This window comes from Sitophilus oryzae, unplaced genomic scaffold (genome assembly GCF_002938485.1).
Source record: "Sitophilus oryzae breed Bouriz unplaced genomic scaffold, Soryzae_2.0 scaffold_111_pilon_pilon, whole genome shotgun sequence".
Classification (NCBI taxonomy): domain Eukaryota; kingdom Metazoa; phylum Arthropoda; class Insecta; order Coleoptera; family Curculionidae; genus Sitophilus; species Sitophilus oryzae.
The window spans coordinates 5,274,469-5,293,650 of NW_022145749.1; the positions used below are offsets into that span (position 1 = coordinate 5,274,469).

At 32.0% G+C, this 19,182-nt stretch overlaps 1 protein-coding gene across 2 annotated transcripts; it reads left to right on the forward strand.

Moving 5' to 3' along the window:
• Nucleotides 1-1,573: 1,573 nt before the first annotated feature.
• Nucleotides 1,574-17,963, forward strand: LOC115884520 (inhibitor of nuclear factor kappa-B kinase subunit beta-like). Of its 2 annotated transcripts, XM_030903125.1 has the most exons (8): nucleotides 1,574-2,094; nucleotides 2,152-2,355; nucleotides 2,422-2,625; nucleotides 2,811-3,000; nucleotides 3,051-4,001; nucleotides 7,631-7,786; nucleotides 7,841-8,065; nucleotides 17,766-17,963. In XM_030903125.1, exons 1-8 carry the CDS (start codon nucleotides 1,986-1,988, stop codon nucleotides 17,791-17,793), a joined length of 2,067 nt encoding a protein of 688 aa, XP_030758985.1. In that variant the 5' UTR covers nucleotides 1,574-1,985; the 3' UTR covers nucleotides 17,794-17,963. The 2 variants fall into 2 exon arrangements, 1 of the variants encoding a protein (XP_030758985.1); XR_004050571.1 differs by lacking the exon at nucleotides 17,766-17,963 and having other exon boundaries at nucleotides 3,051-4,005; nucleotides 7,841-8,064.
• The last annotated feature ends 1,219 nt before the right edge of the window (nucleotides 17,964-19,182 follow it).

Consider the following 19,182-nt stretch of genomic DNA (forward strand, 5'->3'; position numbering starts at 1 on the left):
AAAATTGAAACCAGGTGTTCGCGAAGTTTGTTTACAATTAGCAAATGAATTACAGAATATTCTGGTGAATCAGAAAAGAAAAAAAAACGTAGTAGGTGGTCAGGTCCTGGATATTGCGAAGAAATAAATTGGGTGCTAGTGAAACTATATTAAAAGAATTAATTAACTTAACTTGTAAACTGCACAAATCACGAAAATGTAGTTCTCACGCTTCAGTTTCTATTCATTATTCGATAATGATCAGTCAAAATGAAAAAAAGTAGAACTGGTTTTCACTTTAACTGAAAGTACGAATGTACTGATCATTTGACATGAAAATGTGTTCTGACGTTCATTGTTTGTTCAGTATCATGGTACAAAGAATACAAGGTATGATATTGCGCAGGTTGGTCGCTACGTCACAGGTGATAACTGGCGCTATTGGTCAGCACTCTCCGCGCGCCAGTTCAAATCGTCAAGATATTGTTATAAACCTGTTTTTTTGTTTATATACCGTCATTGAATTATCGCTAAGCAAGTTACTGTGGAGCAGTGCGTAAGGAGTCGGGCTAGGAAGCGAGAGACCGGAGTTCGAGTCTCGGCCGGGACATAACTTTTTATTAATTTTTTAAATACTGTTGTATTCTATAGTTTATTTTTGTAGTATAAAAAAAAAGAACTATTTATTCTTTTATTTTTTAATCTCCGGTATTAATATAAATTGATTGTTGGTACAACACCTCATTTAATATAAAATAATATTCTACTTTTTGAAATGTATCGGGCACTAATGGTACCTAAAAGTAATATATTTTTAGTGATATACCATATTGTAAACTATTTAATATTTCAGTCACTTAAAAAGTTAATTTGCATTGAATAATTGCCTACCATTAAAGGCAATTTGAGCTATATAATCCTTGATGGTCATATTCTGGGTATGCAAATACTTCCTCTAAATTTTGGGTTTCGTTCAACCCATTTATTCTCAACACCTGAAACATCTACATATAAAAAGAAAAAAGCACAGGTCACTAATTATAATAGACTTCACCCTTGGAATTACTTCTATCACAATTACAATACATTCATCTGCATTGGCATTTTCTACTTTTCGATGGGAAACTTCAACTTCCCAACATTTTTTAAATGATGTAACAATTCCTCTTGTGGTTACTTTTCCATAGATATCCTCATCTCTGTCCTCATGTGAATTCAGAGGCAATGAACATGAAAATTATTTACCATAAACATCGCAAACTAAAAACCTAATAAACAATTTTATACCGAATATAGAAATAAATTTAGTATTCTTACCTATTATTATCGTCCAAATCCATGTTAATAGATAATTATTTTTAAATATATTTTTGGAACTGCTGGTTTTAGTAATTATTAAATTAAACGAACTAAAAAGTCTTAAAAATAAACAATTCTTAACCATAACCCCAAAAAATGCAGATCTCCTGTCAACTTTCTTTATTTTTTATTTATTCATTATTTTCCTAGTGACGTCACAGGTGGTATGCGCGAACTGAACGAAATTGGAGCCGCTATCATCATACCTTGTATTCTTTGTACCATTGTTAAAAACTGTGACACGAGAATTTTATATATTAGATGTATATCATTATTCACTTAAAAATTTCTAAATCCGCTCCTGGCGTGACCCCCACCAAAGGAACCCAGATCGGAAAAACAGGCAGCCTTCGCGCATTATAAAATAGAGCATTTGTTACCTCTTTCTCTTCTAACCTCTTTGGGTTAACCAGAGAAATTTTAAATTTATTTGAGTTTTTAATTAATTATTGTTAAAAGTATAAGACTTTGGTATAAGACAAAGGAGTTAAACTTCAATATACTATGTGTTACTAACTGTGGTTACTAATAAGTGTGTAAAATGCCATTGTTTATTTACCTATTCTACATATAGCCAGATTATAGATATTGTGTAATAAATATATAAGATATTTTTAATTTGACGAAGGTGCCTTTTAAAACCAAAAATGGAAATGCCCAGTGAAATCAGGGATTGGAAGAAAACTTCTGAACTAGGTTCGGGAGCATTTGGTACTGTGATGTTATGGAAAAATGATAATACAAATGAATTTATTGGTAAATATTCGACAATACGTGTGTATTAGAAACCAGCTATTCAGAATAATTTTTTAGCAATTAAAAAATGTAAATTTCTGAAGCCCAGTGCCCTTTCAACAAAGCAAAAAGAACGGTGGCATAAGGAAGTAGAATTTATACAAAGTGTTGACCATCCAAACATTATAAAATTTAAAAAACTTCCATTAGAGCTGGAGGTTTTCTTAAACAAATATAATCCCTCAAAGTTGCCACTTTTATCAATGGAATATTGTAGAAAGGGTAGGTATATTTTAAAAGCCATAAACAATTATTGATAAATAGATTTTGACTCTCTTTACTCATCAGGTAATTTAAGGAAATACTTAACAAGTGAGCCTTTAAAATTATGTGGTTTAATGGAAGATGATGTTAAATGTATTCTCAACGATATTTCGAATGGTTTAAAATATTTACACAATAAGAATATTACCCATCGTGACCTGAAGCCTGAAAATATTGTTTTACAACATTGTGATAATCGGAAAGGCCAAATTATTTACATAATTATAGGTTAGTTTATGATTTGGTTGTATTCCCCATATAATTTTACATAATATGTAAAATTATTTATATGTAAGATTGCTGTGTATTATTAATATGTAAGATCGCCATGTAAGATCACTGTCATTTTATATTATAAAATGACAGCGATCTTCATTTCATTGTATCTTTTTTATTGTGTTGTTATTTTGTAGATTTGGGCTATGCAAAAGAACTACAAGATAGTACATTAAGTTTTGTTGGTACTTTGCAATATTTGGCCCCTGAAATTTTTTGTTGTAAATCTTACACCAAAAGTGTAGATTACTGGTCAATGGGTTTGATAGCTTTTGAAATAGCCTGTGGAATTTTACCATTTTTACCAGAATTAGGTCCATTTGAAAGGCATTAATGATTGAATTAAATTGAGTTAAGCATTAATGTATTTTTTTTAGATATGAAAAAATACGCAATAAATCATCTGATGATATATGTATATTTATGTCTTACGCAGGAGTTGTTACAACCTCTAAACATATAAAAAAAGAAAATTTTTTAACTAGCTACCTAAAAGAAAGTTTAGAAATATGGCTAAAAAATATACTGCAATTTGATGCTCCCAGTAGAATTAAAATAGATGAAATAGAGTCTTTAGACTATTTAAACAGTTTTTTAAATACAAAAGTTATTAAAGTTTTTTCGGTATATAATTACGAATTTTATTCATATAAGTTTTCTGACTGTAAGCCTTGCACTCTTAAAAGTTTGATTTCAAGAGATATTGAAGTACCCGAGGAAGAGTTATTTTTCTTATTTACGGATAAAAACTGTGATAATGAATCAAATATTATATGCACCATAGACAAATTAAATATAATTAAACATTTATTGAGAGAAGAGCATTGTATGATTTATGTTTTTAGGAAAGGTTTTGAATTACAAAAACCTAAACATGATCTTCCTAAATTAATAAGAGAGACTTTTAACGTATCTCAAACATTTAATGTCAAATTCATTAAAGCTCTCTACCGTGAGGCCTTGTTCTTTATTTATAAACAATGTCAGATAGAAATAGAATTAGAGAAAGCTTTTACATTATTAATTGACCATATCAAACAGATAGAATCGTCTTTATTAATAAATAATACTAAGATATCTGATATTTTTAAGACTGTTCTTGCTAAGATTAATGTACATGATAGGAATAAATTTATCACTTCGTCATCTTCAAACAAACTTGAACTTTTCCAATGTTTGAAGTGCTATGAACGTCTACTGTCAAACTTGGAGAGGAGGGATAAAAATCTTAGAACATTTAGAAGAGAAACGCAGATTTTAAAAACGTGTGTTGAGGATTCAAGAAATGGGATTGAAAATATATTTCAGACAAGCAAATTTATCGACAGGTATGTAAGTACATTATAGTTCAATTTTGTTTAAGAAATATTGACTTTGACATTTTAGAAAAAAAAAATACCTGCATGTCTAAAATAACTAGTGATGTAAATAAAGGTAATATTACCGCGATAATATTCCCGGTAATTTTGGTAATATTACGTACTATTACCGCAAGTCGGTAACATTGGAAATATTGCTTTTTTTCCGCTCTACTCTTTTTCATTTGTCCAGCTCTAAAATAAGTATGTTGGCTGTAGCCAATATTACCGATTTATAAATTACTCACTCAAGTACTCGATCATTGAAATAACCGACATCGCTCGATTATGTACGAGCGACGAACGCAAGCGATCCTAGAATGAAATATATTGAAATCCGATTGTGACATACTCGATACAAAACCGAGAGAATTTTCTACATACATTGCAGGTAGCAAATTTATACGACGTTATCCGTTGCGTATCTGAGTGACAACATTTTACGACCTACATCGACAATGTTTTAAATTAACCTAAATCAAGCGAATTACTCGTCGCTTGTCGTTTGTTACTTACTCATTCATCATCAGCGAGAATATGTGCTCTGCGCATGCAACTTACTGCTTGGCCTTACGAGTTGCGAGTACAACAAGCGACGGGCGAAGAGCCGTATTTTTAGATACGAGCGAAATTTTGCTTGAGTGATGGCTCGATTATTGAAATCGCTTGAAGCTCGAGTACTCGATTATTGAAATTAATCGGTTTTTCTCATCACTACTAAAAATATCTAAATTTGATAAAGTATGTCCAACTAAAAGATACCTGACATACCGGCTTTGTTATCTGTCGTTTTAGTTCGCAGTTAAATAATTTATGACGGAAAATATTATTATTGTATTTTCTGTCATTTTTTGGATGTCGTCTGTGGAAATCATCCCTGACTCATGCATGGACAGGTTTTATCTAAAGATTGCTTTTATTTTAAAAAGTATGGGTGAATGGGGTTAAAGGGCCAGGTAAAGCGCACCTTTAAAAAAACGACTTTTATTTGTTTTTACATGGAGAAATTAAAACTGGGGTATATTCTTTTCAGTTGCCCACGTAATGCAACTTTGTAATTTTTTTTTTATTTTATCTAGAGAGAATGTAGAATGTTTGGGAGGGGGATTATGCACCGCGATCTTAGAGGTCTATTGTGTATCTCTCTTTCTTGAGTTATAACTCATCATATTTTCTTTGCCTAATTTCTAATTGACACTTACTGAAGGTCTGTTCCCAGAAGAATCCCTGACTTGATTCTTCTGGGAACAGACCTTGAGTTGATCACTTTTAGTGCTGCTTGACTATCAGATAAGATGGCTATTTCCTGTTTTCGATAGTAAGATAAGTTATACGCTTTTTTCGATAGCGTAGATTTACTAGTGTAAGCGTGCCTGCAGAATGCTGGGGCCCATTGTAAATAATACGCCCAAAATACTCCTATTTCTGTCCTTGCTTGGGTTTGAGGAGCATCAGTATATCACGTTATGATATGGTCTTTTACATGCTGAGCAAACATATCTCTTTTCCAATCCTTTTTATTGCTTAATACTACAGTGAGGTGTTTCCCAAAGTTGTACATTCTTAGTATGTCATCATCCACTGGAAGCTGGAGGCGTGAAATTTTCTTTTTGGGAGTGTTCCAAGCCCCTGACCTGAAAATTATCCCAGTACCCTTTCCATCAGTGACTATTCTAATCATTATCGCATTGGCATATCTACCGTCGACAATGTACAAAGGCGTTAGGTCTAGAATGACCTCCATTATTGGGCTGTTGGGCATATAATCGTGGCACCTGTGATGCAGATGCATGCCAGTCTCTGTATTTTACACAGGTTGTGACGTGCTATACGTTGCACTAGTTTTGTGTACCAAGCAACTGCTCCATGGGTATGACTATCATTGTATACATTCACCGCAAAATGTTAGGGGCGCAGCCTCATCTATTTCCCGCCAGTCTTCTGCATATTATGAGAGCCTTTGTGGCTTTGCTGGCAATGTTCTTAAGATGCCTGTTCTATAGAAATTTACTGTCCAGGGTTATTCCCAAATATTTAAATTCCTGTGATGGCAGTATTTCTTTTCCATCTAGATGGATTATTTTAGACCTCGCTTTTTGGTGAAAGGTATTACCGCGGTTTTGTCTAAGTTGATGCTCAGCCCGACAGTCCTACACCATCTCTCAGTGATACGGAGTCCTCTTTGGATAATATCACACAGGGTGCCTTTTTGTCTCCCCCGAGCGATCATGACTATATCATTTGCATACGCTATGCAACTATTTTCTCTTCTTCTAGAGTAAGTTCCCCATTGGAGATTTCCCATAGCGAGCCCTAAGGCCTATGCGCTTCATTAGTGGACGTCAGTCTGCCATTTTTGTTGGAGAAGGTCACGGTTCTGTACCACACAAAACCTGTATCTAATGTATCATTATTTAGTTTTTCTTAATTGTTTATTATAATACCCATTTTTAAGGGGCATTTGTGTCTTTAATATAAGTGTCGTTGTAATATATGACGGTATTTCGAATGACAAGCTCTTTAAAATTCCGAAATAAAATATCCAGACCCGTATGAACAACATACGGGTCTGGTCCAAGTCAATCAAGCGTCCATAAAAATATTATAAAAATAATTGGTAATCCTAGATCATTATATGATCTATATGGGTCGTATCTGTTGCAAACTGTTACTCACTGATACTTGTTCCTCCGTACGCGTTCCCAGTCTTTCGTATCACAACACTAATCGCTAATTGGGACACCCTGTACACTTATATTATACCTATATAAGTTTGTAATATGAAAATATCTTAGAAAAAAACGGAGCATACCGGGTGCGTCTCAAAAATGGTTCACCCCTATACCTTTTTTATTTTTTTAGATAAAAAAAACAAAATTTGGTATTCTAGTATATGACGTAAATTAGGATTAATTGACGTATTCAAATGATTTTGGTCACTTCCTGTTTAACTGGAAATGACTACAACTTTTGATTTTAAATGCAACCCTCAATATATTTCTACTTTAGAAAATGACAGTCTGGATAGAATGATATATCATATGTCAACTTTTGACATTTTCGCATATGGTTTATTTGAATTTGTAACATGCGGTTTATAACGGTAATTTGACTCAAAATACCAGGTATGTGGTACCAAATTATTCGTAAAAAAATGCTTTTTCCAAATATGCTAATGAGCTACCCTTATTCCATTTGAAATAATTGAGATATGATTAAAAATACGATTTGGGCTTCTTTTAAGGTCAGGACAAGACAAGAAAAACTTTAGACGATCAAAATTATTTTTCCAAGGCTTCTTGCTTAAAAGTTAGTGTTTTTAACACAGCAATGGCATTCTAGATTAAAATTTGAAATATGATTTTTTCAAACGAAAATGTCAAAAGTTGACATATGATATGTCATTCTATTCAGAGTGTCATTTTCTATCGAATAAAGTAGAAATATACCAAGGGTGCCATTTAAAAACTAAAAATTGTAGTCATTTCCGGTGAAACAACAGACCATCAATGATAATTTTGGCTTAACTGGATGCTTTACGATCCTATAATCACTTAAATCACTTAATAGGAGACAATTTAATTAATTTTTTTTTCTAGATTGAATCAAATAAATTGCAAGAAAATTTTGGAAAGAAAACCTGGTGGCGACTACACTAAAGATTTTTTAGAAAGAATAAATGAAGTGGTTAATTCAACACTAAAATTAAAATACTGCATCTTTGAAAAGGATAAGTACATTCAAAATTACACTACGTGATTATTTTTTATTATCTTTATTTGTCTATGGCTTACTGATATACTTCATAGGAATGTATGGAAATTGCTGAAGCATTCTGAAAGTTTATTGTTGTGGACAGACGATTTTATTGATAGTATTGACAAGCTGGCTGTAGAATTACAGAGATTGGAAAATTGGCATGCTGATATTTTAGTAAATAATCAGGAAATAAATAATCATGCCCGTCCTTTCTTAAGTTTTAATCCAGAAGATACCTTTGAAATTATTGCCAAAAATGATTGCTTGAGACAAAAGTAAGTATATATCTTTTAATAGAAATTATTTAGCAATAACTAGCAATACTTGTTGAGTACACGTCATCATTAGAGGGTTTTTATGTGTGTAACACTTTGTATTTTTAAGTCACATTACTTACGTTACGCTAGGCATGTTCGGTCTTCTGGTATACTGGTACTTTTGAAATATTCCGGTATCGGTACAAGACCGGTATGCATTTTAAGCAAAATGTACCATTATATAGTCCATAATGTGATTTTCCCCGCTCTCATTGATTGAGACTAAACGCTGGTGCGTTTTGCCAACCGTGACTAACACGTGGTACGTTCTGCCATATTCTTTCCAGCATCATGCAAATGTCTTAAGGACATTGCAGATTACACTAACATGTTATAAACGCTATTATTAAAATCTTTGATTTTTAGGAATGACCACAGAATTATCCTATTTAATATTTGATCGTCTTTTTAGGCCCAGCGTGAAATGTTAAGAAAACGCCTATTTTATAAAATATTAGTCTGACACTTCTGAAAAATTGTTTGTTTGATTTCCGTGTGTCGTGGCGTCTCTGTAACACAGACAGGTATATGTGGGAAGGCAATGTACATAATTTAAAATTATTTTGAAATGTACAAGGTGTGTCAGAACTTAAGAGCCATTCCAAAGTTATATTTTTTCTTATGGAACACCAGGTATTTTATTTCATTTTTGGATTTTTGAACATAAAATAAGGCATTTATTATAAGGGTTTAATATGTTTAAATGTTTTGGTTTTTGAGATATTTAAAGATATTTAAATATGCATGCTATGATAAAAAAAGTTTGTCAACACCTTGTACATTACTTTTCAGAATTAATTCTTGTGCTGACTTTCAAGCCAGAGAAATAAACCTTACTAAAAAATTTGATTGCTTCCTTAAATGTATACAGGGGTATTAAAAATTGCGTCATACATAGAAATAAGGAAGTTTTTATGTAAAATAAATATTTAAAATAGACCAGCAATTTTTGATACCCCTGTATACATTTAAGAAAACAATACATTGTTTCAGTAATGTTAATTTCTCGGGCTTCAAAGTCACCACAAGAATAAACTCTGAAAAGTAATGTACAGGTTGTCTCGAATTCGACGCTCATCATTGGGATTTCGGAAACCGTAAGAGATACAGGATCGGTTAAATGGAGGCAAATTTGCGCCATTTGATACTCAATAAAATGCCATATTGCATTTTGAAAAATTCCGAATACTTCCGAATATATTCGAAAAAAAAACGGAATTTTCAATTTTGCTTTCTATTGTTTCCTGACTTTATTTGTTAAGATAACTTAAAATGAAAAACACATTTTCATGGCCACTTTTTCTGCTCTATAACTCCGTGTGATTAAATAATGCCTCTGACGTTTCGGCTTCTGGCGACAATCATCAACTTAATTTTTTAAATACGGACCTAATTTTTTTCAATTTAATTAAATCCTTTCATCACTCTTAAAACACTATATATAGTCACTTTGATATTTGCCGACGTTTCGTACAGAAAATTCCACCACCAGAATATTTTATGCAAAAAAATAATAAAAAAATGCAATACGACATTTTATTGAGCATCAAATTGTGCAACTTTGCCTCCATTTAACCGATACTGTATCTCTTACGGTTTCCGAAATCCCAATGATGAGCGTCGAATTCGAACCACCCTGTACAGGGTGTTGACAAACTTTTTTATTAGAGCATGCAAAAATGAAATAAAATACCTTGTGTTAAATGTCTTTAAATATCTCAAAAACCACATCTAAAGCATCTAAACATATTAAACCCTTATAATAAATGCCTTATTTTATGTCCAAGAACCCAAAAATGAAATAAAATACCCGGTGTTCCATAAGAAAAAATATAACTTTGGTATAGATCTTAGTTCTAACACACCCTGTACATTTCAAAATAATTTTAAATTATGCACATTGTTTCTCTACATATACCCATAAAAAATTGTTTCGACATCTTTCCGTTTAATCAACTGAGGCGAATGAGGTGCGCCACCTTGTATAATAATGGTCGATCTTCTTAGGAAACCGCGTGATTTTTGTCCCAAAGCCACCTCCATACAGCCTGTCCAATACGGAAAGAACAAAGTAAAAGTACGTTGTACAATCCAGGCAACTGAATTTAGTCGCGAAAATTCTGAAATCCATGACCGCAATCTTCTGCTGTTTTTAGTTCAGCATAAATAATGCTACCTTAAACCAAAACTTCTTTTACACTGTATCGAAATTGATCCGGTAAAATATGCGTCAAACCTTCAGATGTAATGGTAGATATCAATTAAAAATGCTAAAGTTTATTCAAACACACAAAAACAACGTCTGTCAAATGAAAACTACTTGAGAGAAGCGTATAACGGCGGCGTGTTTTTGGCGAAGTTGTCATATCAATCCGTCAATTCTTTTTTTTTTCTCAGGGCAATTGAAAAGGTTAATGGTATTCGATCTCAGGCATAATACACCACGTTTTAGTAAAGTTTAGCAACATGTACCTGCGTTTGGAATGCCTCAGGCTAACGTGGCAAAATGTACCGCATTTTAGTCATGTTTGGCAAAACGCACCAGCATTTGTCTCGACCAATGAGAGCAGGGAAAATCACATTATAGACTAAATAATGGTACATTTTGCTTAAATGCGACCGGTATACCGGTTTCTTCCGGTACAGGTACTGGAAGACCGATTTTGGTACCGGTACAGGAAGACCGGTTTAAATCGGTCCCGAAAGACCGGTTTCAATCGGTACAGAAAAATAGATTCATGAGAACATGAAAATCAAAAAAACTATAAAACGATTTTAGTACCGGTTTTTGTGCAAAGCTGATTGTGTTTATTAAACTCTAGGTTACAGATTACTAAATACAGATGCGTATGCCGGCGCGGTGAGCGACTTCAATAGCGTCTAAAATCACGCCTCTCGAGCAGCCGCTGTCGGCCGCTCGCGTAGTACGGGGTTAGTATTGTTCGATTTGTCGTCTGTGCGTGTGGCGGACGGTTTAATAGTACGTGTGCTTGTGTATTTTCAAATATGCCTGGAGGACATAAATGTGTATATTTGCATTGTTCTACTAGAAGCAAATTATTATAAATAGTATACAAAAAAAATATATAGAATTATCTAGAATTCTTCAAGTTAATCCAGATAATTCTAAATTTACCATAGGAGATTTCAAATTAACCTACCATTTTGACCCTCCTCATTTGCAAAAAGCGACAAAAAATAATTTCATGGACAAATCATTTTCTATCGGTGACCATAAAACATCTTGGAAATTTGTAGAAACGTTTTACATTGAGGACAAAAAGCAGCCATATAGATGCGCACCTAAGCTCACTGACGCCCATATCTATCCTACAAACTTTCAAAAATGAAAGTAAAATTGGCCAGTCAGGTTTTAAGTAGGACTGTTGCAAGTGGTATGCAGGCTTACATGAGCTTGGGTGTACTATCACCTGATGCGCAAACGACTATCGAGGTTATAGAAAAGTTTGATAAACTATTTGATATTTTAAACTCATCAGAGGTCAATCATCCAAATAAATTTAAAAATTCTTTCCAGGGACTTGATTACCAGAATGATTTTTTGGAAGAAATGAAATTTTTTTTAAAAAACCTAAAAATTTATGATTCGAATAACAAAGATGTCACTCTAAGATGTAAATTCATCAAATGTTGGTTGATAACAATTAAATCGATTCAAATTCTTTGGCAGCGACTTGCTGGAGTCGGTTTTCGATATCTTAAAACTAGAAAAGTTAATCAGGATTGTCTGGAGAACTATTTCGGAAGTGTAAGACAACAAAGTGGTAATTCGGTTAATCCTACGCCTGTACAATTTGAAAGAACTTTCAGAAAATTGTTTTGTCAAAGTTTTTTGCATTCCGAATATATGAATTGTGAGGATGATTTGAGTGTTCTATTATCACAACTAAAAGAGACAAAAAATGTTTATGAAACAAAAGCTAAAATAACCAATAGTTCTCAAGCAATAACTTTACCCGATTATGATTATCGAAATGAAAATATCACGACCCAAAACGCCTTTGCATATGTTTGCGGATATTTAATAAATAAAGCGTTACACAAACATTCATGTGACGACTGTGTTAATTTTTCAAAAGAATCACAAACTGTCGATAAGACTAATTTATTTCTGAAACTCAAAGCTTATGACGAAAAGAAAGGTGCTTTTGGAGGTTTGAAATCTCCCTGTGAAGAATTCGTTCATTATATCTATAAATTAGAACAAATATTTTTGTCGTTTTTTGATGATGTTTCGGGTGATGAAGGTATTTCCAACTTTTTTTTTTCAAGAAATGAGTAAAATTACTTTTGTTCATCCTACTTTCCTAAAACATATTTAATTAAGTTATTTGTCAGATTAAGAATATATTATACTTTGAAATATGCAAATCGTGATTTGAAAAGTGCTAAGAAGACTGATAAAACTAATCGGAAACTTATGATATTGAGTCATTTGTAAAATCTTTTCAAATGTAAGGAGAATAATCAATTTTAGGCTAGTTTTGTATGAAGTAGGTAGTTTTATTTAGACTATAATTTTATTTTTTTATATTTCCACTGCTGTATTTGTAGACGTTTGTTATTCCGTAACAGGGTTGGAAAAATGCATGATTTCTTTAAAAAATCAGATTTTTTTTATTTAAATCAGATTTTTTTGATTTTAATTCAAAACAATATTTAAATCGGTTTTCCAAATGACTAGGACTTATTTCCAATTAAAGTCCTATCCTAAATGGCTAAATCTATACTCCGATACCGATAACATTAACAATTCTACGGGGCTTTGTGATTTTTCCACATCGGTCACCAATATATTCCGCAAAAAAGTCGTTCGCTTCAGATCAAAAGGATTTTTTTCAAACGTCTCAAAAGTATTAATTTTTGTCATTTTAACGCCTAGGCATAAAAGTAAAGCACTGTTCCGCCTAAGCACAAAAGTACAAAAATATATTATTAAACTGATAAACTGATAAGTGTCAAATTCAACGAGTGTACAAATTGTTGCTCGATTACTGTTTATATTATTTGCAATGTTTGAAATTAATTAAAAAATTATTTGTAATGTTTTAAAAAAATAGTATGTTCTATTCGGAGTAAAAATTTACTTTTTGTGCCTCTCTGTACCGTCGGAATAGCTTTACGATGGCCCTTCAAAGGTACCGCATCGTCAAAAAATAATAATTTTACTCCTAATAAAACAATACACTATTGTTCGGAAATAGTCTTAAGTCAAGAATGAAATTAGTATGTATTACCTAATGTCAAAGTGTAAAGTACTTACTGCAGATCAAAATGTCGGTAGGAATTTGGAAACAACCGTTTCAAAAAAAAAATAAAACAACATATTTTCTGACAACGAATATAGATTCTCGGGAAAGAAGATATAGTCTCTATATGTATTAGAAGAACCTAGTTCTGCACTAGACTTTGCGAATGATATGTATTCGAACAGCGAATTTTTGTCACTTATACATAAATTTTAAAATAAATCCCTGCTTTTAGCGATCTAATGGATTCACACGAAATTAGTTCAAAAATCGGTCCAACAATTAAATTGATGAATAGATATTTTTATATAGTTATATAACATTTAAAATTTTTGTCGATTTATTATCTGTTATATCTGTTATAGAAATATTTTTTATAGTTTTCTAGGACACATTTTTATAACTTTTACAGTTATTTTTTGATTTATAATAAAGTTTCAATCAAATTATTATTTTTTTATTTAAATCACATGATTAAAATTAAAAAAATCACTTGATTTAAATCACGATTTCATTCATGCCAACCCTGTTCCGTAATCACTACTTTTCACAAACTGATGAATTTAACACGTTGATAATTTACATAGAGACTGGTCTCGAATTAATCGAAAATTGTCCTGATTTCTAGGGATCAACTTGTTAAATTTATCAGGCTGTTAAAGAAATTGACGAATACAACCGTTAGGATAATAAAGCCAGTGAATTTGATATTTTAGTTGTTTTTCTGATCGGGATGGTGCAAATTACTAGTATCCTTGTTTTACACGCCAAACGTTCTACCCATGGTGCAAAAAACGCGCGCCATATACCGGCCGGTCCCGGCCTTTGTGCGTCGCGACACAAAGCGGCCGACTAGTCCTTTCGCATCTGTATTTAGTAATCTGTGTCTAGGTTCCGTATGATCGAAAAAAATGCGTCAGCGATGAAATGAGCTATGAAATGAAGATCGTTGTAATTTTATATGTAAAATTATGTGGGGAATGTAATGGATATTCATTTCCAAGCCAACCGGACGCCGTTTTTTTCGATCATTCGGTTTAATACGGTCAGGAATATGCAATATAATTTATTTTGATGTATGTTTAAGGCAATGCTAGTCTAGTATGGTCTAGTAATCTAGTCTTCTTTTTTTAATACATCTAAACTTCAATTAAAACATCTTACTCATGGATCACTTATTTATATTATTTAAATTAAAATGTCCGTAAAACTCAGGCCGATATTCAATAGTGTCTACTCTATTATTTAAAATATGTAAAATATCATCTTATTTCCGCTCCATTTATATCTCCAAGAACAGCAGCTTCCAGTAAAGAGAATGTTGGACAAGAAATCAAGAATATGCCGGAAATGTGAACATAAACAACGAGAATCTTAAGTTAGATCAATAACGTTATAACGGTAACGGATAGATTAACTATATAGTCCGAGAAATCTAATTTATTCCTCAAAATACCTTATTTATTACGTTACCGTGTTTACTTAATATTACAGGCACAAGAACTCTCTATTTACATTTTTTAATACGGTATCATTAGGTATATACTCACTGGCACAAGAACCAAAACTGTTTTTCGGTCTTTCCGATATTCCGGTTCAACCGGTCTTACGGTCCAGCCGGTATATCGGTTCAGTATCGGTTTCACTGATCTAATTGTTGGAACCGGTGTACCGGTTGTAGGACCGGTACTTCATGGTACCGGATACCGATACTGAAATCTTAGGACCGAACAGCCCTACGTTATGCATTATACTGCTCATGCACAATTCTAGCAAAGTAACGAATTACGCTTTTCTTATCGTCTTCTAAAATACGTTTTTAATGCTTGACTACAGCACTTACTACATGCTTATTACGTTATCTATTTTGACAGGTGACATTTGTCCTAGTCAAGACGTCAAATAATTTATAACCTTGAATAAGTTGAATGTTTAGAGAAATGATTGAATGTCTTAGAGGTTTAGATCTATTTCGAGATTTGGGGATTGTTATTACTGATTTTCTGTGCTGTTTTTCGCTTTAATCCAACTTCAAGTGGAAGGCGTTCTCTTGACAGTTGGCATTTAATACCAGTATTGCCATATACAGGGTGTTTCAAAAAAACATGTGCCATCTCTCGTGGGGAGATTCCAGACGTAAAAATAAGATTTATTTTTCATATCAACATAAGTTCGAGTCTACTTTGTTTCGTAGCTACATGGGTGTTAAAGCCTTAATAATTTTTCGATTTATTATAATTTTCTTTCACGTACTTTTAGTGATTTGAATGAAATTTTGAGGGTAAAAATTCCTATAAGTGCTACATATTTTAATGCTAAAAAAATGTCGATAAATTTATTAGGGACGTGCATATGGGTTATCCTGGAATATTTTTCAAAAAAAAAAATATGTGCCACTGACTTTTTTTCTTTTGATATCAAAATTGTGTAGGACGTTGTCTCTTGATATTTTGTCGAAATCGGCCTCCTTGGTGAGATAAACGCAATTTTATCAATCACAGTTAATAAAATTAAAATAAAAATGAAATAAATAAATAAATTATTTTACCTAATTTATTACTAAATATTATGACTATTAGATTATGAAGACAATAAAATTATGGTATTTAAGATAATTTCAAAAAACCTCATTTTAAAAAGTTTTAACATCCTGCAACTCTAAAACTATGCATTTCCATACCCATGTTATATGTTTATAGGAAACGTAGGAATGTATTTTTATAGGAGGCTTTTTTCATATTTTTTAATGCGGAATGAATGAGTACTTACTTAAAACTTTCTCAAGTTAATGATAATTTTTTTTAAAGGGTGCTATATACTTGGATCAAGGCAAATTAATAAAATTGTGTTTATCTCATCAAGGGAGGCCGAAATCGACAAAATATCAAGAGACAACTTTAATCGGCATTAAACAGCTAACAATATTTCGCTAACAAAAGAAAAAAAAGTCAGTGGCGTACATGCTTTTTTAGAAAAATATTCCAGTGATAACCCATATGCACGTCCCTGGTGAATATAGAGACACATTTTTGGCCTTAAAATATGTCGCATTTATAGTAACTTTTGCCCTCAAAATTTCATTCGAAAAAAGTACTTGGAAGAAAAGTATAATAAATCGAATAAATATTAAGACTTTATCGCCCTGTAGCTAGGGAACAAAGCAGAATCGGTCCTATATTGATATGAAAAATAAATCCTATTTTTACGCGAGGAATCTCCCCACGAGAGATGGCACATGTTTTCTGAAACACCCTGTATATAGAAATCCTGGTATTCCGGGAACTTCGGTAGCATATTCTACAGAGAAAAATAAGTAAAAAAGTTCGTATAAATATATGTCTTAAAATGTTTAGTTTTGGAGATACAGGGTGTTGAAGTTTCATTTTTATTTCGATTTTTTTCAAATAATTTCTGAAGTAAGGTCAATATATGGATGAAAATTGGAGTCTGGGAGTTTTTTGACATGAGAAATTTGATTTTGATGTCAATATGACTCATACATTGTAGAGGGCGCCACCTACATATATATTTTTTAACTGGTTTGAAGAGTAATAACTTTTCCTCCGTACCTGTATAAAACTACTGAGTGAAAAAATATACATTTCTGTGACATATGACAGTCTGTGAAATCGCTGCGGGCCACCGTTCTCAAGATGTTTAAAATGGAAATAGTCAATACATGTCATTATTGACAAAAAATAAACACGTTGAGTAGACAGTTATAGTAGATAGTTATTTGACCGAAATGATAATTTTTTTTTTAAATTAATCAGAATTCTTTTTCAAAAAAATGATGATAAAACAGTTTCTTTTAAACTTTTGACACAAAAACATTTCAAATTTATGATTTCAGTCTAATAATTATTTAGTCAACACATGTTTAATTAATTAATTTCATTGATGACAGATAACGGTTGCTCGTAGCGATTTTTACCAAGAGACATTTTTTACATAAAAAATCATGGAAATGAATATTTTTCACTCAGTAGTTTTATACAGGTACGGACAAAGAGTTATTACTCTTCAAAACGGTTAAAACATATGTAGGTGGCGCACCCTATAAAGAAGAGTCATACTGACATCAAAATCAAATTTCTCATGTCAAAAAACTCCCAGGCACCAATATTTTCATCCAAATATTGACATTACTTCAGGAAATATCTGGAAAAAATCGAAATAAAAATTAAACTTCTACACCCTGTAACTCCGAAACTAAGCATTTTAGAACATATATTTATACGACCTTTTTTTACTTATTTTTATCTGCAAAATATGCTGCCTAAGTTTCCGGAAAGCATTTCGGACCACCCTGTATAATACAACGTATCGTGCCATACATTTTATTGTAGAAATATACCTATATCTGTAAATGAATGTTTCTTTTTCAGGTTGGATAATATATACAGTCTTCTTTAAGCGCTCCTTTTTTATTTTTGTGTGATGAAAAATGTTGTGCAAACATGTGCAATTAATGATATACCAAATAATGTGATGAGTGAGGCCATATATGTAACCTATATTTATAAATTTTAATATTTAATTGTTTCTATTTTTTATAGAATAAAAAATATAAAGATTGTTAAATATTTCTGTTATTTGAATTAACGGTAAGAATAATTTCCATTATTCTGAATATATTTACAGAGTGCGAGTTTTGTCTAAACTTAAGGAAGACTATAAGTTCATTGAGCGATTTTGAAGTTGTGTAAAAAATTTGCTTTGCTTTACGTATTAAAACTGGACAAAATATCAATTAAAATGCAAGTAGGTATGATAAGCAAATAAAATATTAAATTTGTACACTCAGATGCAAAAAAAACGCAACAGAAAAATGTTTGGCCTAGTTTAAAATGTTATATTTTTTATTTTTAGACCTATTTCCTTGATTTTTCTAGCAAACTGTATATAAATATATCAACTTTAATTCGTAAACTTAGTTTATTATAAACTTTAGTATTTGACTTATTATACAGGGTTAATCGAAGAGTTGTTTTTTGCCCTTTGTTTAAAACACCCTGTGCAATAATTTCGTGAGCAAATTTTCCTAAAACATTATTTTTCGGTCAGAACTATGTCTTCTGAATATTTTGTTTTTTGACCCGTCTACACACGCCTTGGTTAATTTTTAAGAGCAAAATGAAGTTGCGACCAACATTTTGCAATTTTTTCTATTATCGTTACTTTTTGATGTTATACTTCATAATATCGAGGTGGCTTTGGTGATTATTGTTGTGTACGATTGAATATGGTTCTTAGTGTCGAAGATTGTGCAAAGGTCATTGATCTTATTGAAGAAGAAGAAGAAGAATGGGAAAATATAACACAATATATTCGCAGCCTCGTTAACAGTATGAACTGATGTGTACAGGCAGTTATAGCAGCCGGGGGAGGTATTTTTTACAAGTTTTTTGTTTGTACACTTAGGTATTACAGTTATTTATATTTAATATCCTTAGTTCTGTTAGTGTTACTAATGTTCATTAACACCAAGCCTGTATCGTTACTTTTTAACGTTCTTAAAATTTTAATATAGAGTTCTAATCAGTGTCGATATGACATTACGACAACATTCACCAAAGCTAAGTTGTGATATTAAAAAATATTATAAAGTAATGATAGTTGAAAAAATTGCAACTTGTTCGTGGCAAGTTCATTTCGCTCTTAAAAATTAACCAAGGCATGTGTTGACATGAGTCAAAAAAGAAAATGCTCAGTATGGTTCTGAGTTCTGATAGAAAAATAATGTTTTAGGAAAAGTTACTCACGAAATTATAGCACAGGGTGTTTTAAAGTTAGGGTAAAAAA

Bases quoted from the DNA above. Each gene is read 5' to 3' on its own strand.
- LOC115884520 (XM_030903125.1), top strand. From the start codon at position 1,986: ATGGAAATGCCCAGTGAAATCAGGGATTGGAAGAAAACTTCTGAACTA. The intron at 2,356-2,421 runs GTAGGTATATTT...TTTACTCATCAG, and splicing joins AATGGAATATTGTAGAAAGG to GTAATTTAAGGAAATACTTA. The intron at 7,787-7,840 runs GTGATTATTTTT...TATACTTCATAG, and splicing joins TACATTCAAAATTACACTAC to GAATGTATGGAAATTGCTGA.